Source organism: Cucurbita maxima, unplaced genomic scaffold (genome assembly GCF_002738345.1).
Source record: "Cucurbita maxima cultivar Rimu unplaced genomic scaffold, Cmax_1.0 Cma_Scf00028, whole genome shotgun sequence".
In the NCBI taxonomy this organism is placed as follows: domain Eukaryota; kingdom Viridiplantae; phylum Streptophyta; class Magnoliopsida; order Cucurbitales; family Cucurbitaceae; genus Cucurbita; species Cucurbita maxima.
In genome coordinates, this window is record NW_019272044.1 from 3,393,662 (window position 1) to 3,414,083 (window position 20,422).

The window sequence follows — 20,422 nt, forward strand, 5'->3', positions numbered from 1 at the left end:
TTTTATTGAAAATGGGAGCATATGGATTGGTTCGGATCAATATAGAATTAGTACACCACGTTTATTCTATCTTTTCATCCTAGTGGATCATAGTAGGCATAGTTTAAATAATCTGTGTCAACACAATTTTAAAAAAAGAATCACTTATTCCTTCGTCTTTCATATGGGTTTCATAATGTAATATTCCACATTGGCTGGGGAAGAGAACGAAACACTAGGTGTGGAAACCTTTTCCTAGCACACTCTTTTTAAAGCCTTGAGGGGAAGCCCGAAATGGAAAGCTCAAAGAGGATAAGCTCTGCTAGCGGTGGACTTGGGACGTTAGAAATGGTATAAGAACCAGACACTGGAGGCTGTTCCCCGAAGGGGTAGACACAAGCCGGTGTGCCAGTAAGGATGTTGGGCTCGAAGATGGTGGATTTGGTGGGGGTCCCACATCAATTGGAGAAATAAACAAGTGTCAGCGAGAACACTGGGCCCTGAAGGGGGGTGAATTGTGATATCCCACATTGGTTGGGAGGAGATCGAACCACCGGGTGGGAACCTTTTTCCTAGGAGACGCGTTTTAAAACTTTGAGGGAAAGCCTTGCCTAAAGACGACAATATCGGATAGCAGTAGACTTAGTCATTCACATAATTATAGGAATTTGTTATAGGGACTCAATGACGCTATTTTACAAATAATCTGTGATTTTTCTTAGCGGGAACAAGTTGTGATAAAATAAAATATGTTTTGTTTATCTCTTCCAAAAAAGTAGATAGATATTATTTTAAATTTAATAAATGTAATTTGAAAGGTTTAGAGTTGTGGTTTAATTATCGCTGCGGGTGTGACTCGAGATTGGCATCGCAAGCGGCTTGTCTGGACCTACTTGCGATGAAGGGAGCCTTTTCCTCACCATTTACTTGCTCTTTGCATTGTTTCTGCATACACAAGCAACAACGCTTTGAAGCATCAGATATCAAACTATGGGATTCTTTTTCCCTTCATGCTTTATAATTTTATGGTTATGAACCTAGGATGAATAGGGAAAGTAGAAGACATGATAACTGAATTTCGACTCGTTCTGGGAATAGTATAAGCCTATGTTATGATGCAAAAGTTCTTTCAATAACTTTTAAACCAACAAACGTAAATACAAATTATCCAATGATTATCCCGAATAACTGACCCCGAAAATGCTATAATATTTTCGCATTTATCCCTCCTTGTAAACTTATGAAGTCAACAATTATATGACCGGGTCTACAACAAGCACCCTTCAACAATCATTCTTGATATTTGGCCATTGTCTTCAAATAATTTCTCAACGGCCAACTTTGAGAAACCCAGGCACAGTCTATTATCAATCACTCTTCCCCTCCTCAGAACCAATTTCTTGCAGGTAATGTTCCGCATCCAATGCTGCCATGCAACCTGCACCACAAGAAATAAATCTTAGCCAGCGGATCCAAAGCAACTTGAATTGATAAACCGTTACGGAGGACAAATTTGAAATATTGTAAGTGAAACAAAGACATGGTTTTCGTACAAAAGGGAAATGCTTTAAGGCAAAAAGGACCAAAAGTCCCATTGTCTTGAGCTCAATACATAACACAGGCTAAACCTCTCATCTTCTCTTCAATGGTTCTTAGACACGAATTTTAAGCCAAAACAGACTTTATTTTACCTTCAAAAACATAAATTCAAGGGCATGCGAGGAGGGCAAAGAAATAATGGGAAGATCGATGACTAATTTTTTACTTGGGAGGAAAATCCGGAGAGAAGAGTGGGGCAAGAGGGTGAACAATGGGGCATATATTGAAACCAAGATTATGTAAAAAGTGTTAATAAGAAAAATAATAGTAATTATTAGTAAAAGAACTTAAGCATACCATGTTAGTAATCAATTATCACAATGTCAGGAAGCTTCTGACATAAATGTTTGCGTAGAGATTATTGAAAATTTTGCTAGCATATACCGACGTAAGAAGGGTGAATAGCCAAATATGTATCTAGGATTAGCTTTAAAAGGAAACCACAAATTTTTTTCCTCCTTGAAGACTATTATTGAGAAAATAGAAAGAAAATTGTCAACATGGTCATCATGTTAAAATTCAAAAGCTAGAAGGCTCACCCTAATATAAGTCACAACTATCCAACCTCCCCACTTATTGCATGTCTCTATTCGAAATGCCACAAAAAGTGGCTACAGATATAGTAAGGATATTCAGGAACTATCTGTGGAAAGATGACACACATCTTGTTCGATGAAATATCATAAACCTCCTAGCAGAAAAGGGAGGACTCAATCTATTTTTGATAAAGAAGAAGAACAAGGCTCTCCTCACATGATGGATAAAGGGATATCATCTTGAAGAAAATGCCTTGTAGAGAAAAACTTATAAAAGCTAAATATACTCCTACTTCATGCAAAAATCGACCCCTCCATCTTCTGCAAAGGGGCCTTGGAAGTACATAAAGAAATATCACAACCTTATCACCAACCAAATTCGCCGTAGGGTGGGTGATGGAAGAAGCACATCATTGTGGACTGACCCATGGATTGAAAACAGCATATACTAGCCCTACGGTATCTACTTTTGTACAAACTCTCTCATAACAAAAGAGCCACAATAAAAAAAAACACGAAATGTTGTTAAATTAAGCCACAAACTTGCCCCAGTTGTATTGTCAAATGAAACAGACTCATTGACTTGGCTTCACTAACGGGGTCTTCTCTACAAAATCTTTGATGATAGACATAATGGGAAAAAATAGAAGCAATAAATCTCAGGCAAGGATAGTATGAAAAGGAAATCACCCTAAAAATGTGAAGTTCTTCTTTTGGAAAATAGAGCATAAAGCCATTAGAACAAGTGAAAATTTTCAAAAAAGAATGTCCTACATAAAGCTTCTGCTTCCTATGAACATTTCCAAGAATTCAAAAACATGGGTGGTTACTATGATCCACTACTAATGTGACCCATGGGAAGTTATTAACTATATAGTGTGGGTCAGTGGACATATTCAATTAGCCTCCTTGCGCTTGCTCAACAGTGTGCTTGAGAGTATACTGAGTGATAAGGGAGAGTTATACTTGGTGAAGGGTTTGAAGTTTGATATACTCACATTGTCGCTAAAAGTGTGGCAAGTATAAATTTTTTTAAGGAAATAAATAAATTAGCTCTTTGTGAAGTGAGTGTCCAGGCTAAACTCTTTGGCAGGTCTTTTGATTCACTTTTAAGGATTCATACCCACCCAAGATGTGGTGTTAAACTCAAATAGGTAAGTTTTGTCAGTGATTGGGTATCTAACAAAATGGTAGGCCATGCAAGGATGAGTAACGAGATATGCCAAGAAGATCCATGGCGAGGCTGGGAGTTCAAAGGGCAGGAAAAAAAATCAAGTCTCAATAAAGACCCTATAGGCCCAGCAAGTATCTAAGGGTAGGTAGAAATTTGTGATGGTTTCAATAACCTCTTGAATGTCAAACTAAAGTTTCATGGAAGTATACTACAATTACATTGTCAATCTGTCTCTATCGCAAGATTATTGATTTTATACTTATCATCCATTGAGGAGTTCTTCTCCCAATTATACATCTCTTCATCATTTGATTGTTCCCTCCACAGGAAACTTTCTATTAGTCCACAAAATTCCTCCATCCCAACAGATTCTTGCTAATCAGGAGAGTGAAACCACCCTCTCTTTCCATTGACCACTCGAACCACCACAACAAATAAGCCCATTTATTTACATATTTCTCCAGGCTAAGAATAATTGGGAAAGAAAACCAGCCTTTAATGTCATTGAGCAACTAAAAGGTTAACCTACATCAAGCATTCAACCTTTACATCAACTACCCCCTAACCGCAAAAAAGTTAAAAGAACAAAACTATCTCATAATCAAATGATCTATTGAGAACACTGCAAAATGGTCGGTCAAGATAAAATGTTTTTCTAAGGTACTGTGACATGAATTTCTCCCCTTCAATTCAAGCTCACACAAGATTTTTGTAGTAAAAAAAGTATATGTATAATTTGTATTTTTTGGATGATTTGGGTTAAAGGGAATAGAAACATCTCCTCAAATGGTTAGAGACAAATTACGAGAATATTCGGGAAATTACCACCTATTTTACGTATTCATGTTGTACAAGCCATGTAGCTTCTAAAAATTATCTGCTAACCACCATTTGAGCTAATTGGATGTAAACTTATTTTATGTACTCCATGCCCTTCAATATTGAGGGTATACATTAAAGTAGATAAATATTTGAACTTTTTAAAATAACAGTCAAAACAAAAACAGATATGGTTCTCTTTCTTTTACCAAGAATAGAACCTTGCTTCAGCGAAGCAATGCTTTTATGTGCAAAAAGCTTTTGCCTGGTGATGTATCTAATGCCTCAAAACACAGGCACCAAGTGTTTGGAAGTTCATCTTCATGGACTTGGATCATTTCCTTTCTCTAAACTTCATGATTTATAGGAAACTAGATGCAATTTTTGCAATAGACTTTGATATAGACAGTAAGGAGACAATTTTTTTATACATAATTTAACATAATATCCATCTTCAATTTTGTATTATTTAATCTAATATAATCTTCCTGAAGCTTTTTCGTCACTTATGGCCATGTCTTGTGCCATCAATAGCACAAGGAAGACGTTTGTTATACTAAATAAGCCCATTACCAATTGAGAGAAATTTTTGACGTTAAGGAGAGAATTATAATGGGGAGAAGGAAAGTGACGATGGAAACCAGAAAGTTTTTTACTGACCCGTTCCAGCAGCTGTGATAGCTTGTCTGTACTTCTTGTCTTGAACGTCACCAGCCGCAAAGACTCCCCGGATACTGGTTTGCGTCGTCCCTGGCTTCGTCAGCACGTAACCATCAGAATCGAGCTGGAGGTGTCCAGCTAAGAATTTGGTAGCTGGTTCGTGACCAATAGCGAAGAACAATCCAGAAACGTTCAAATCAGAAACCTTTCCGGAGACCAGATCGTGGACCTTCAGACCCCCCAGGGCTCGTCCATTAGCGTCGCCGTAAGCTTCCTTAACCACCGAATTCCAAATCACCTCGATTTTAGGGTTGCTGGAGACGCGCTGTTGCATGATCTTGGAAGCTCTGAAGGTGTCTCTTCGGTGGATAATATACACTTTGGAGCCATACTTGGTGAGGAAATTGGCTTCCTCCATGGCGGAATCTCCGCCCCCAATGACCGCCAAGGGCTTATTTCTGAAAAGAGGCGCAGCGCCATCACAGACAGCACAAGCCGAAATACCTCGATTCCAGAACCCATCCGCTTCACCAGAGCCGGGAAAGGTTAATCGCTTCGCAACCGCACCAGTAGCGACAACCACAGAGTCGGCAAGGACGGTCTTGGAATCAGTAAAGATCTTAAATGGCTTGGATGAGAAATCGACCTTGGTTACGGTCTCGGTGTAGATCTGAGTGCCAAAGCGAAGCGACTGGTTGCGGCAACGGTCCATGAGTTCGATGCCAAGAATGCCTTCGGGAAAACCAGGGAAGTTTTCAACGTCGGTTGTGGTAGTGAGCTGGCCGCCGGGGGCAAGATCGTTGGCCATCCATCCTTCGAAGAGAATAGGCTTGAGCTCGGCACGGGCAGCGTAGATAGCAGCAGTGTGGGCAGCGGGGCCACTTCCGATAACGCAAAGCTTGGTTTTAAGGGTCTCGGTAGCATCCACCATGGCTGTGGAGCTTGTTGATATGGTGGAGATCGGAGCGGAAGGTATTGGAGAAGGTGGGATAGAGGCGCGGCAAATAGAATACAAGGCTTTTCGCAGTAAACTTGGAATGGTATTCAGCCCTCTATTATTCCGATTGCCTCCGAAGCGAGTGGCCATTGACTATTTAGATCTTTTTTAAAAGGCCGTTTTACGTGTCCTTCCGATCAGAGCATAGCTTATAATGAATGAGACATTAAATAAGATTTTAAAAAGTGGTGTCTTATGCCTATCGTGTAAAATAACGTTGAATTATCCTTTGCTTCTCCATTTTTTTATTTTTTGGTGCCAAGCTTGTCACTTTACCCATGGAGTGGAGATCCTTGTGTATATTTCTATTTTGATACGTAATTTAATTTTGTATCATTAATCTGTTAACATGTATCGGAGTGTTCAAGTTATATACACGTGTTGGACACAAACTAATGTGTCTGTGCTTCTTAGGTCTTTGGTAGGTGTTGGTGATCGATTGTGGTTGACAATAGCGATGACAGTAACGAAGTTGAATGATGGCTTGGGACAACCACCATGGATGTGAAGATGGAGAAATTTAAGGTTAATGTAGGAATATTTGGATCATGTAAAATTTTAAAATAGAAATCAATCTAAATAAGTCTATTTTAGGTTTTTCAATCATTTATAGTTTGAGAATCTGTGCCGAGGATCGTTAGGAAATGCCCTTTTAATAAATTAAAAGTAAATTCATGAGCCTATTTTAGGATTTTTTTTAATCATTATAACCGGGGAGATCTGTGCTGAGAATTGTTAGAAAATGATCCTGTATTTTATACATTTCCATTGACGAGCCCTTTAATAAATTAAAAGTAAATCAATGAAAGTTAATATTCAAAGAACAATACCATCGTAAAGATCCTTCTTTCTTGATAACAGGCTAATTATAAGCTGCTGCATCAATGGAAGTGGAAACTGTGGAGGTCTTGATGAAATCCAAGCAATCCGCAACGGCTTCCGTGTAGAAGGAGTTGGAGCGACATCTCAGCCTGCACACGGCGACGCACTTCGGTTGCGCAGCCGAACAAGGGTTTGGTCTCCGCTTCTTCTTAATCTCAATAATGGACCGCAAGCTCCGGGAATAGGAGCGGCGCCACGAATTTAAGATCCACAATAGCCGCACGAACTTCGCCCGCAGCCTGGAGACGGCGAATCTCCTGGAGTTGAGACAGAAGCCTCTGCAGGAGCGCCGCCGCCGCCGCCTAATCCTCCATATGTAATAGGATTCATTGTCCGATTGGGGGTTTCTTTTGGTGGAAATCGACTCTCACGTGAGAATGGTTGAAAGTTGAAACCGAATGAAAATGATTATTTATATGTGCCAATCTAAAGTGAAAGTGGGGGAAAGTTTTGTATAATTATTATTTTAAAATATCAGATATAAATATTTTAATTTTAAAAAATATTAGTTAAATTGGATACTGAATGGCTATAGTAATTAAAGTCTTATCTTTTAAATATAATTATGTATTCTAAAATTTTAAATTCAAAATTTAGATAAAGTTTTAAAAACATTTTAGATTAACATATCATAAGTTAATTCATAATTTGGCCGACCAAATATGTTATTATTATTTTTATTTTTTTAGAAAAGGTAAAATATTAAACTTAAAACATTTCTTTATTTATTTCAAACATAGAATTAAAATTTATATTTATTTTATATTTAAAATAAAAAATAAATACTTATAGGAGGTGATTATTGGTGGACCTATTTTAATTTAAAGAAAAAAGTATTTTTTTAAAAAAATAATATTAATCATATCCCCTTTGGAAGAATTTCACGAATTTTTGTTTTACGACTATTAATATTAATTTGAATTTAAGATCCGGTCGGTTCAATCCTCTTTAGGCTCATTGACGGACCGACTCCGACCGAAAAAGGCTATTAAATCGACCGATGAAGTTGGTTCGGTCGGTTTGGGTGGATGGGCTCGGTTTGTCGGAAATTTTTGGTGGCCTCATTATTACAATGTGAAGTGCAAAAAGGATCTGGCGGGTGGTGGTATTAAGAGTAAAAATAAGTAAAGAAATGGAGCCCCCGCCATTGCTAGGGCTTTGGTTCCATGCCAGATCTCTCTTCATCCAACGACGAAGAACATGGCAATGTCGTTTAAGCCTTCGGATTTGGACTCTTCAGCTTTTGATGCGCAATCTTCGTCCAATCCGATTCCCTCGGATGCTACTCCGGTTCCCTTGGATCCCCCCTCCACCTCCTCCACCCTCTCTGAATCTGAAGAAAATCACTGCTCATCGTCCTCCCCTTCCTCCACACCACCTCCGGTTCATTTACCTCTTTCTTGGCCTCCCGATGACACTCTTTCCCTTCAATGGATTCAGCATCTCATCGCCGCTTTCGATTGGTCTTCCAAAAATTTATCTCCATCCGAGTTTCCTTCTGTTCTTCCCGTCTCTGTTTTCGACACTCTAATCCTCACAGCCTCCAAAATCCTCCACAAAGAACCCAATTGCCTCAGAATCCTCGACGACTCAGTCGCCAGCAGCGACTCGACTGTAGTCGTTGTCGGAGACATCCACGGGCAATTTCATGATCTCATCTTTCTTCTGCAGGATGCTGGGTTTCCTTCTGATAATCGTTTCTTTGTCTTCAATGGTGATTACGTCGACAGAGGGGCTTGGGGTCTTGAAACTTTTATTCTCTTATTGGCTTGGAAGGTATTTATGGTCTGATTTTAATTCTCTCTTAGCACCTTCGCTTACTTTTAATCTTTCATGTAATCATGCTCCGTGTATTGTTCGGGGTTTTATGTTATGCGTACAGTAGCATGTGACCTGCTGATTAATTCTTTTTCTAGTCTCTGTTCAATCTCTATCAGCTCAGCCTAGTAATTGTTCTCCCATTTATTTAAAAAAAAACATGGCATCACGTATATCCTTGCTACTTTGTAGTGTTTCTTTGCCTTGAACAGGGGGTTTTCATTTGATTAAATTCTGATGGATAATATCTAAAGGTGTTTATGCCACATCGAGTATTTCTTCTTCGTGGAAACCACGAGTCCAAGTACTGCACATCCGTTTATGGTTTTGAGAAGGAGGTTCTAACCAAGTACGGAGACAAAGGTAAGCATGTCTATCGGAAGTGTTTGGGGTGTTTCGAAGGGCTGCCTTTGGCCTCCATTATAGCTGGACGTGTATTTACGGCTCATGGAGGACTTTTCCGCAGCATATCAGTTCCTTCATCTAAAAGATCAAAAGGGAAAAAAAATCGTAGGATAATCTTAAATCCTGAAGCCAACGGGTTATCTCTTGGTTCATTAGAGGAACTATCCAAAGCCAGAAGATCGGTTCTTGATCCCCCATGGGAAGGCTTGAATTTAATACCTGGTGATGTGTTGTGGTCTGATCCCTCGATGAATCCCGGGCTCTCCCCAAATAGAGAGAGAGGCATAGGTCTCTTGTGGGGTCCTGATTGCACTGAAGAATTCTTGAAAAAATTCGATCTGAAGGTAATTTTATCTAACTCATCGCTTTGTCAGTTAATTTGAGATGTTAACAATGTGCATGTGTGTGTGTTTGGATTACGATCTCTCTTTATTTTCTAAAAGATACATTTTATACAACCCTCCCTGGGTTTGGGGCTTGACTTTCTTCCCCCCTTTTGGTTATTTTCTGTCATCTATAAAAAGTGTACCTTATAGGAGATACATTGTTATGAAACTCTCGAGGTTTTATCTAACATCTTTGTTGAAAGACAATACCTTTAACATCAACAAACTTTTTTTTGCAACAGATTTTCAAAATCTAAGAAAACCGATTTGGAAGATCTTAAAGAGAAAATGTGTAGATAAGACACAAATGTAACACGTTATAGAATACGTCAACATGAATTGAAGAACATAAATTATATTTTTATATATATATATTTGTGAGACAGAATAAGAACATGGTACACAAACTGAAGAAGAATATAAGAGAATTAAAAGAGATAAACGCAAAGAAACATATGTTCGACCAAATAGCCTAATGCTTTGATACCAAATGTTATGAAACTCTCGGGATTTGATCTAACAACCTTGTTGAAGAACAAGATTTCTAGATCTAAATTATCCAAGGGAAAGTTTTGGAACGGATTACCTTGATGATCAAGATCAAGAGTAAAAAAAATATTGTTTCTAAACTCGTGATTCGAATCACTTCACAACAGGTTTGATTAACACCACTTGAACGACTCTAGCATGCAAGTTCTAAACACAAGAATTTGCAAAGTAAAAAACTTAGCTCTCAACAAAGCTAAAATAGAAACTCTCTTCTTTTCTTTTATTGTGGATATCACATTTTGAATTTAAAAGAATAGAGTTTTTATTTTTACTTTGTTGGGAGCTAAGTTTTTTACTTTGTTGATCAAACCTCTTGTGGAGTGATTTGAATCACAAGGTTAAAAACAAGTTTTCTTTACTCTTGATTTTGATCATCAAGGTAATTTGTTCTAAAATTTTCTCTTGGGTTGATTCTTATCGTTTATGGGATTCTTAGATAATTTAGATCTAAAGGTCTTGTTTTTCAACAAGGTTGTTAGAACAAATTCCTAGAGTTTCATAACATACATTTTTAATGCAAAAATTTAGCTAAGGAATTATTATACTAGTTTTATTGGTGGTGGCGGTCAATGTATCCGAAACTTGTTCTAAATGTTAAATAAAAATTTAAAATCACTCAACTATATAATGTTCTCGAGTAATAAATGGTTGATCAAGGAATATTCTTCGATTATAAATTTTTTACTTGGACTGGGCCCAAGCTTATTTTTTACCTTTGTTGAACAAAAACGTGATTTTTGTATTATAGAAGTCAATTATACGTGACATGAACTACTAAGTCATCTCCGAATCCTTGTTTCTAGGCTCTTCTGTAACTATTTGCTTGGTCTTATTTCTCTTGACGGGAGTCCTTGTAATTTGACTCTTTTTTATGGGCCTTTTCTTTCTTGTATGCATGCTTATTCTTTCATTTTCTCCATCAAAGTCAAGTTTTTTTCATTGAAAAAATCATTGTAACTGTTTGCATGTGAAACTGTTGCATCCTTGAGGCTACGAACTTTGACTTCTTTTTTGAATACCTTTCTTACATTGCTCTCACTTGATATAAATTCTCCCCATATTTTTAGGACTATAGCCTTACTTCTCTTACTTCAGATTTTTTTTTATAAGAGAATATCATTGATGATTGAAATTTACAAAAGAATGTAGTATCCATGATGTTTACAAAGGATTTTTTTTTTTTTAAAAAAAAAAATCATATTGACACCTTTGTCTCTTTTGTAATTACATCTCATCCATTGACACTTGTTTCTCATAAAAAAAAATGAAAAAGCAAAAGTGCCGAGGCAATAAGTATATATCTTTCCAGAAGTACGTTCTGCTTTCTTCTCCTGTTCTTATATATGTAGAAGCTTAATGTGTAGATCAAGCCTCGTGATATGCTTCTAGGGATTTTCGTTACTTGCTGGTTTCCTTCTCCCTTCTTCCAAGAGTATTCCAACCCTCCTCTCCATTGCCGATCTTTTATGTATTTTGTCTCCTTTCATTTCTTCCGCAGCTGACTTTACTATATACTTCATAGATTACCCTTTCATGATCCTTCCCTTTGACGTGGTGATTATGGTGCTTTAATTCTAAAGTCGTCAAAGTAGAGAAGAAAACAATGAACAATATAGGTCATGTGTTTGAGAGGCTTGTTCTGTTCTTGAATTCCTAATTTGCTTCCTCTCTTTCGTCTCCTTTAATATTGTACCCCTGAACTCACTCACTAACTAGTAAAAACCTGTCCAACTGCCTAACTCTCTATCTAGCATCTAACATTAGCATATGCCGTTGAACACTGCCAACAATACTCAACTCTAGGTGTTTCTTTTATGACATAAAGCAAACTGTCTAAAAGGCCTTGGTCAATTAATGATGGTAACCTTTTCCTTTTTTCTTGTGTAGCTAATTATCAGATCCCATGAAGGTCCTGATGCTAGAGAAAAGAGACCCGGTCTTGGAGGAATGGATCAGGGTTACACGATAGATCATGTTGTAGATTCTGGGAAATTGATTACTTTGTTTAGTGCTCCAGACTATCCACAATTTCAGGTATTGACTGGATCTTTATCTCTTTATCTAGCGGTTGACATTGGTTTGTTTTTGATCTTTGTACTTCTTTCAAGTTCTTCTCTTTTGTCTATTTAAACTAAGCTGGAGGGATAAGGTTTCTATCAATCACCTTGGTAGATTGAAAATCAGTGTCAGCCATCCGTGATGTTTTGCCTCTAGAAATCAGTATTAGTAGAATATCACACGTTGCCTGGTAAAAAAGAATTGCAATCTGTACGACATTTTTTGTTTCCATTTGAAAACTACTTGTGCTACGTTTATTTTTCCCCAATGGGTGTTTTTTTATATTTGAGCTTCTGCAGTCTTTTAAACATAATGGTATCATGTATGTTTGGTCGGCACAAGTTTGAAGATAAGTAGTGAAGAGATAGTTACACATAGGTTTTCTTTTTTAAAAATGATTAATTATAAATGTAACCACATTCATTAGTATCTTGTTAATTTTTTCTTTGTTGTAACGGGTGAACAATATATTAGCTTTATTTCCTTAAGGGCAATATAAACATATTTTGAAAAAAATAACAATATCTTTTAAACTTGAATAAGCGTGTGGTTTTGAAAGACCCTTCAAAATATTCTACCAAGAACTTTTTTAGATTTCTCCTTACCTCAGTTCTTTGAGAGAGGTTGATCTCTCCCCCAAGCTAAAAAACAAAAAGATCTTTCTTAAGTCTTCTCCTTACCTCAATTCTTTGAAGGCACATGCCTATCGTGCGCTTTCTTATATGCGTATTGGAGGGTTTTTTAAAACAATGACTACGAACTGAAGTAGGAGATAATTCACATCTAAATATTGCAGTACAAAGGCATTTCATTGTCTTGATAAATGAGTAAATTTGATATTACCTTTTATTTCACCGGAAGTAAGAGAACTGTTTTCCTTTCTCTTTCTCCCTGCAGGCTACTGGGAAGAGGTACAAAAATAAAGGTGCATATATTGTTCTAGAACCTCCAAATTTTGATGTTCCAATCATTCATAGTTTTGAAGCCATTACTCCACGACCGAAGGTAGGAAGCTATTACTTCGTTTAGAAGATTATTTTCAAGATGGTGAATCTTTCCTACTTAGATATTAAAACCATATTTTAAAACAATTCAGGTGCTTGCGTCATGTCCTATGACTTACGGCCCAACACAGTTATCCAATAGCTTAAAAAATCGTATCAGAACATGAGCTTTCAATGTTTCTTTATTAAATGAATTGATGTAAATGTCCATCTTTGTTAACACCTTGATCCCTAGAACTTAATGACACAAAGGTAAAACCTCACACTATGTCTATTTATCCCCCTCCTCCTACTCTCTAATCAAAGGCCTCCTAATGTTCTCGGGCTCCATTAGGAGGAAAACCTAAACATGCAGCTTTTTGGGACCCTGTGTACAACGAAATCAGGAGAAATTGGCCAAGTGGAAGGGATTTCTGATTTCTGAAGGAGGTGGAGCCACCTTGATTGATGCAGTTTTAACTAGCATCCCTTATTAGTTTCCATCTATCTTTAACTTTCCATATCAAAACACCAACTTTCCTTGGACTTAAGCTGATTGTTGAAAACAGGCAAGGAAGAGTGAGATGTCTGATATTTGTATTCTTCAAATTCAATATCCTTCAAGTTTCTTCTAGTTTTCTAATTTCCATTATGAATGAATAGAAACCCAATTTTCATCAGGATAAGGGGGACAAAAGGAAAAGGGAGAAAAGTCTGTTCTGTCTTTTCATTTTTTTTCCTCTTGTCCTATACGTTAATACTCTCGTTTATCAGGGGACGTACCATTTTTCCTTTGCCCTTTTACTTGATGACCATTTAGATCTTTACCATAACATCCTCTCCCCAGGTTTCTTTTTTAAGAGAAGTCAGTTGGAGATAGGGATGTATTATCCCATTCCACACTCTCTCTTATCTTATAATGATAGAAAGAAGTATGTGTAATGCTACGTAATTACTTTTGAGGCCTTGGAAAGGGAGCTAACTAACTGTTATTGCTTTGCATGCAGGTCAATGCGTACTATGATTTTGAGGATGTAATTGATTCTGACGAAGAATTAGATTTGGCAACAATGACAACTGATCCATGAATGCAAGTTGTGTGTAATTTATGAAATCATTAGATTTGGCAACAATCACGAAGTTGCAGGAGGAAGCATCCTATTCTGGTTGATGGTAATCTGACAGTTGATTCCATTCAAGTGTCGTACAATCTATACATTTGTATTTAAATTATATGAATTACATGTGTTAGTTCACTTGAAAATGAAAATTTCGTCACGCCTTTCATTTTTAATGACGACACCATGATGCACCTGTTCTTTAGACCATTGAATAGACCTTGATATCCCACTTCGTTTACATCCTTGACAAGTTTTGGTACTGTATACTTCGCTTCAGGAAGATCAGAAATTCGTTTTTCCTGACTGCTTGCACATTATGTTTTTAGGACAAGTTTTGGTACTGTAGGAAAGATTGGAAATTCTTTTTTCCTATGACTACTAGCACATATGCTTTTAGGACAAGTCTTAGTACTAGATACTTTGCTTCAGGTTTTTTCCTATGACTACTCGCATATGATGTTTTTATTGCTCTTAGTTTATCTTGATGAATATCCACTTGTATGTCGAAACGGAGGACAAAATGAACTATTGAAAATACTTGGGTGTCAAATCATTAAGTCTTATCGACAAGAATAATAAATGAACAATTTACATACTGCTAAAAGGTATAAGCAATAAGTACTAATTTGTGTACAACACAATTCAGTAAACTTATTACCTTAGATTAGAAGGGGCTTTCGCAGAAGATACAACTATAGCTCCTCGATGTCAACTAACCACTACCAACGATCTTACAAAGCAAAATCTTGTTTCCTACCTAGCTAAGCGGTTTTTTGCTACTGTCAAACTGTATTAACATTATAAAACAATCTAACATTATCCAACTACAAGATCGGTTTTGTACATCGAACTTTAAGTGGGGCATGTAGCAGCTTCATTCCAACTGTTCAAATGGAACACGAACAAACAACTGTCCGTGTAAGGTGACAACTGCAGAAGTCTGATGCGGATCAATCCTCGACGGTAGGCTGACCACCTGGCACCAAAAACACGCATTGAATATTCATTCTACATTTATATTAATCTGATTTTTCTCTCTTTATTTTCTCCCTTTCTGAAGGCAAAGAATTTAAAGGTTGAGGGTGAGGAAATCAGGGGAATACAGATTAAAACAAGGAAAAATTTAGAAGGGCCGATAAGTTTCAACAATGGAATAAATTGCTAAAGACAGTTCTAGTTACTCAAATAAACTGTGCCAGAATTGAGTTGAGGGTAAGGACCTTTTTAAAGGGTGTGACACCCCATGGATTATCAGGATGTTCGGGTTCACCACTAATTACCAAGCGTCCGGCCGGATCAGATTGAACACGCACCTGTAGAAATAGAGACAGAAATTGGGAGAATATTTATGCATTGCTTGTTTCTACTATGAAACATATGTGCTGATTCTGACCAAAACAAAAAAATAAAGTCGAGGTATCGATGCCTTGAGCTCAAAGCCTAAGGTCGCAGGAGCTAAGGGTTGCTACAGCCAACGGATGGAAAATGCTCAGCTCATAGCCATCGCAAGAAATCATAAATTTCAAAGAAACTGTGTTGTCAATTGAGCTTCTTAAAAGTATTTTGAAAAAGATACATTTTTTATAGATGATAAATTCATTGATTAAATGAAATAAGTATTTAAAAATAAATAAAGCCAGATTCTCCATGAGAAGAATCATACACATTGTAAGTAATGAAAAAAAATACAAAACAGAAATGATGTACCTCCTCACGAAGTAGTCCGGGAACTAATGCATAGACCTCATAACAATCTTTCTGCAACAAGAATGTACTTGCTTTGTAAGTTGATCCTACGATAATTATTTGATGTGTTTTTTAAGTAGAACATACTCCAGAACTTACAGTTTTCTGCACATTGACTTTGACCCAGTCAGCTGGTTGTCCAATATCAACTACTGCTACGTCCAACCTAGCCATTAAAAAAAGAACAGCAAAAATGCTAAATTGATTTCCATCAGCCCATCTAATGTTTCTCACATGGGTATCTCAACGCAAATTGGCCAACTGTCATATAATGTGTAGCTGTATCAAGATGCGTAAAATAGAAAGCCATAAAAAGAGGGAACACTAACTGTGGTTTTGGTGATTTTGTACGTGCTGATTTCATGGCATGCTCCATGTAAGATGATTTCTTTCGTTTAAGAAGACCTACATCAACCAAAATAATAACATATATTTATATTTATATATCAAGATTGAAGGAACAATGCAGCTATGCAGCTATCCATACTGTAAAGAACTCAAAAGAAGCTTACCAATGCTTTTAAGTTGTTTTTCCCTTTTCTGCATTGAAAGTGAGTTCTTATCCTACAGAAATTATTAAAAAGGAATCACATTGGAAACGGATAGTAATGGAATAAATTGAGGATGCACAAGAGAAATAAATCCATGAAACACCCAGCATTCACCAGACCTTGATAATAGGGTCACTAACTTCACCATTTCCCAGAAGACGTGAGTGCCAACCCTGCATGGCACGTGCTGCAGCATCTCTTCGTGCTCTACCTGATCCTGGTCCCTGATGAAAGTTGAGAGAGAGAGAGGTTTTACTAATAAAAATTACTGCAGAAATTTGATCGTGTACCATTTTGTCTCTTGGGTATTTCCTCGGCAATACAATACAAACATAAGCAGGATCAATAAAACTGCCAACACTATTAATTCGATTGATCACAACAAGACCAACCTGGTGAAAATACTAGCACCTATTGATTCATATCTTCAAAGTACTAGTTCCTAAATAATAGTTAAAATCATAGTCGCTAGCACTGAATTCTATGAAATGAAGTGCTTTGTAAGCTTCTACTCTGTCTTACTTCATCTTGTTAGCAAAAAAAAAAAAAACACCATAATAGATTACTTTCCCTAAAAGTTGCAGTATGGCAGAGAAACATGAATATACTACCAGACTACAAAGTTGAACAAAAAAATATCACCTAGATGCAAGAAGACCATAGCCTTGTATCTTTCATGATGAAATAAAATAATATAAGTCCAGCAGCTTGAAATTCTTACCTGGTTTTCAATACTCATAGGTTCTGAGTTGGAAGCAATAGGTACACTAAGTTCACCACCATGGGTTTTATGCCTCTCATAATCAAGGAGAGCCTAAAAAAAACTCAAGGAGTTACAACCAAAAGTATAGTGTTGCGTAACTTATGCAACTATATGTTTATTTTTCCATGTGTAAATGGAAGATGGACACACTTGAGTTTTGATACAAAGATAAGGTACAAAAAAGCACCAAAAAAACTCAGATAATAAATTGAAATAATACTTGGTATGGTAAAAATACATGGATTTAGAACTTCATCCATTTGAAACAAGTGCAATGGATTATAACATCATTACAAGAATTCAAATGACCCAAAAGTAGCCCTTACAAACCCATTACATATTTTTTTTTATAAGAAGCCTATGACTATGAAGATCCCCCCATAACACTAGCCATCAATTCAAAAAACTTCCCCATGTGACCAAATTGATCAGCGCATACAAATTACAGATATAAATACATCAATGAAAATACAAAATATTCAAAGAAAATATCTTTCCACCATCACCTTTTCATAAAATCCTCGAAATGTCCATGAAACTGTCGTACATGTCCTGCAGAAAAAAATAAAAAAAAAGAGGTGACTAAAAAAATCTTATCATATCTACGGCGAAGGATAAGGCAATATAAAAGACCCAACAATTCCTCCCCAAATGGAGATGTTACAATTCAGTGACTATGGAACCATATATTCTTCAAACTACGTGAAGAATGCATCAACAATGATTTTAATGTAAAATCCGCATCAGGTTAGGCATTAAGCAAGGATGTTCAATGCTTTCAGACAATATAACTGCTTTTACTCTTAATACACGAAAGAAAGACAGGTGAAAGAACATAAAATACTATAAATTGGCAAAAGTAGCAACTTGTCTCCCACAATGTCACATGGGAAGATTTTGACAACGTAATCTACAAATTACTTTGGGGGCTTGAAAGACTCTCCTACTTGCCGCCACAACTTGCATGAAGTCACCTGTCCCAAAAGGATGCCAGTTGTGTCAAAAATAAGATTTTAGAGCTGCAAAATTAATCAAATGAAACAAGAAATCTCATGACAAGAAAACAAAACAAAAAAAAAAAAATAATAGACCCGCAATTTTCTAATTTCTCCCCCCAACTACCTATGAACTAAGGCTGTTGGAAGAAGAGAGGTTAAAAGACTTTATATGGAGTTGTATATATCAAGTGCATTTACTTGACCATTAAATTTAGGCACATTACAGATTTCAGAAAGACTAATGTGGTCATTCACACCACTTCATAACTAGCCACTCACTATGTATGAAGCTGCTAAGCCCACAAACAGAGAATCGTATGAGAACTATCTTCAAAATATTTATAGTAAATTTTATGTGATTCAAAAAACATGTTCATTGAAGCAAGAAACTAGTTTTCAATTTCAGATTATTTTTCATAGGAAACGTATATGCCAGAGAAGAAACACAGTGGTCGTTACAGAAAGAACAACAGAATATACCTTGTCATAGCCTCCCAATCTAGTCACAGCCCTCCATAACCTTATAATAAAAAGTTTAAAATGTGAGCTCAAACTCCAATTCCTATTGGAGGATGAAAATCATGCTGCAGTAATGAAGAGTAAAAATATTACTTGAGGCAATTCAGACCCTCTCCATAGAACTTGGGAGGTTTGAACTCCAGGCTTCTTTCTCTGAAGAAGTTCTCAAGCTCCTTCATGAAAGCAGATTGCTCTTCTTCTGTTCCTGATTCACTACCTTCAGCAATATGATTTTCATCCAAAATAAACGAGTGACTCATATTTGTATGCCCATTATGAGGTGTAGTAACACTGTCTTCATTGACCTTCAACCCTACGGCATTTTCTGTTTCCGCTTTAATACAAGATGACACTGGATGGGGAGTTACAGGTTCATCATGATTTGCTATTAAAGCATGATCAAGAGAACCAGTTTTAGTTTCAGGCATCTCAAAGGCCTCAGATTTGGCATCCATGGAGGACTGGACAGTTTCTATGTGAGAGTTGGAAGTAGCAGCATCTAAACTCAACTCCCTTGGGGGCAACTCATCAGGGCCAGTTTTGACAAGAGTCTCAGGTGAGTCAATCTCTTTTTCACATGAGTTGGGAGTTGCCTCAACTGTCACACAGAGAGAATCATGGAGCTCATCTTCCGCATTAACTTGGTTGCCTTCACTTAAAGCAACTGAAACATCCTGTGCAGATTCCTGTTTCTCCTTCGCATCACACATCTCCGGTTATAGAGAGTATTCTACAACTAATGAAAGTTAGGCTTTCAGAAGAAAGTTTAAGTAAAGAAGGAAAGAATGCAGCTCATGGAATTTAGGTTTTCAGAAGTCTGTTAAGGAAAAAATGCTACATTAAAGAAAATGGAAACCCAACCCAGAATCCGGAAAATAGAGTTGGGCATCTTTACATGGAAAGTAGTAGGACTAGCAATACTCGCTAGATGGGCTACCCAAAACGCTCTAGCCAGGATCCTCATCTTATTTTTTCAGGAAAGACCTAACTCTAAGAGTCGATTCTCCCGCCCTCCCCTTAGCAAGAGAATCAAGTAAAAGGAACAGCGTGCACATGTGCCTCAAATGCGCAAAACATCAAGGCTCCAAAGATGAACGGCGCAATGAGGAGAGAGAGAGAGAGAAAGCAAATATTTCATATGCATTTTGAGGGGGTTGGTGAAGGGGGAGGAGAAGGAAGACATTATCAGATGCTTATTGCTTAATTTGGAAAAGAAAAAGGAGTGGCATGCTTCAAGATTCATACCTGGAAAACAAGAACGAGCTATGGAAACGGAAATTACTGCTTTGATGTTCTGTGGTAGTTTTACGAACATGCAATCCAGAAAGAAACCCTAAAAATCACCTGCACGTCACCGTTCTTCTTTTCAAATCCGATCGCACGTTCAGTTGGGTAGTAGTGAAATTTGAATTCGACGTCGTCTATTTCTAGTTCGACTCGCGCTGGAACTGCGCGCCTTGAATGAGAACCATCGCCATCAGAACTTGGACGTTCGCAAGTGGTTCAGGAACGAACATAGATGGGCTTTCTATTTGGTAGGGAGTGTGCCATATCACAACCTTACTATCAAACAGCAAAGTGGCCGCCCTTCCTAGACGAGTTCGAGAGGATGATGTATCATCTAACACACTATAAACAGTGGCCATTAAAGAGAAGATGAGACATAAGGGTCGAATAGGGCCTCATGCCTGCCTTAACCTCGAAAGTTGAGGTTTCAAAGAAAATTTGGGCATGCAGTTTGGAATCAATTTCGTCCATATGACATATAAATGCTCGTCAAATTTGGTGTCAATCGAACACCATATGACTGTTTGCCAAAATAGCGTCTACCTCGAAGACGATTGAGAACTCCTCAAATGTACCTTAAGGGGAGGTATGA

The 20,422-nt window shown here is 37.2% G+C and overlaps 3 protein-coding genes across 4 annotated transcripts; 1 reads left to right on the top strand and 2 right to left on the bottom strand.

Annotated features, from left to right (window-relative positions):
* Window positions 1–1,068: 1,068 nt before the first annotated feature.
* LOC111465193 (thioredoxin reductase NTRB-like) lies at window positions 1,069–5,889 on the bottom strand. Its single transcript, XM_023109513.1, has 2 exons — window positions 4,768–5,889; window positions 1,069–1,417 (listed from the first exon to the last, which is right to left on the bottom strand). Exons 1-2 carry the CDS (start codon window positions 5,852–5,854, stop codon window positions 1,347–1,349), a joined length of 1,158 nt encoding a protein of 385 aa, XP_022965281.1. The 5' UTR covers window positions 5,855–5,889; the 3' UTR covers window positions 1,069–1,346.
* A 1,852-nt stretch (window positions 5,890–7,741) lies between these two features.
* Window positions 7,742–14,173, top strand: LOC111465186 (serine/threonine-protein phosphatase 7). Its single transcript, XM_023109501.1, has 5 exons — window positions 7,742–8,422; window positions 8,719–9,213; window positions 11,692–11,838; window positions 12,760–12,867; window positions 13,853–14,173. Exons 1-5 carry the CDS (start codon window positions 7,847–7,849, stop codon window positions 13,931–13,933), a joined length of 1,407 nt encoding a protein of 468 aa, XP_022965269.1. The 5' UTR covers window positions 7,742–7,846; the 3' UTR covers window positions 13,934–14,173.
* Window positions 14,174–14,611: 438 nt separating this feature from the next.
* On the bottom strand, window positions 14,612–20,073 carry LOC111465194 (AT-rich interactive domain-containing protein 3-like). 2 transcript variants are annotated; one of them, XM_023109514.1, is made up of 13 exons: window positions 19,789–20,073; window positions 18,637–19,273; window positions 18,505–18,544; window positions 17,948–18,000; window positions 17,533–17,578; window positions 16,985–17,077; window positions 16,383–16,487; window positions 16,225–16,276; window positions 16,042–16,117; window positions 15,812–15,878; window positions 15,674–15,724; window positions 15,187–15,279; window positions 14,612–14,942 (listed from the first exon to the last, which is right to left on the bottom strand). In XM_023109514.1, exons 2-13 carry the CDS (start codon window positions 19,251–19,253, stop codon window positions 14,841–14,843), a joined length of 1,395 nt encoding a protein of 464 aa, XP_022965282.1. In that variant the 5' UTR covers window positions 19,254–19,273; window positions 19,789–20,073; the 3' UTR covers window positions 14,612–14,840. The 2 variants fall into 2 exon arrangements, with proteins under 2 accessions (XP_022965282.1, XP_022965283.1); XM_023109515.1 differs by having other exon boundaries at window positions 18,637–19,279.
* Window positions 20,074–20,422: the final 349 nt, after the last annotated feature.

What these genes read in the sequence shown, in the direction of transcription:
- LOC111465193 (XM_023109513.1), bottom strand. Translation starts at nt 5,854, where the DNA reads ATGGCCACTCGCTTCGGAGGCAATCGGAATAATAGAGGGCTGAATACC. An exon ending in TATCACAGCTGCTGGAACGG is followed by an intron (nt 1,418 to 4,767) that starts GTCAGTAAAAAA and finishes CTTGTGGTGCAG; the next exon opens with GTTGCATGGCAGCATTGGAT.
- LOC111465186 (XM_023109501.1), top strand. Translation starts at nt 7,847, where the DNA reads ATGGCAATGTCGTTTAAGCCTTCGGATTTGGACTCTTCAGCTTTTGAT. An exon ending in TTCTCTTATTGGCTTGGAAG is followed by an intron (nt 8,423 to 8,718) that starts GTATTTATGGTC and finishes TAATATCTAAAG; the next exon opens with GTGTTTATGCCACATCGAGT. An exon ending in CAGACTATCCACAATTTCAG is followed by an intron (nt 11,839 to 12,759) that starts GTATTGACTGGA and finishes TTCTCCCTGCAG; the next exon opens with GCTACTGGGAAGAGGTACAA.
- LOC111465194 (XM_023109514.1), bottom strand. Translation starts at nt 19,253, where the DNA reads ATGTGTGATGCGAAGGAGAAACAGGAATCTGCACAGGATGTTTCAGTT. An exon ending in CTATGAGTATTGAAAACCAG is followed by an intron (nt 16,488 to 16,984) that starts GTAAGAATTTCA and finishes AACTTTCATCAG; the next exon opens with GGACCAGGATCAGGTAGAGC. An exon ending in AAGTCAATGTGCAGAAAACT is followed by an intron (nt 15,725 to 15,811) that starts GTAAGTTCTGGA and finishes TTCTTGTTGCAG; the next exon opens with AAAGATTGTTATGAGGTCTA.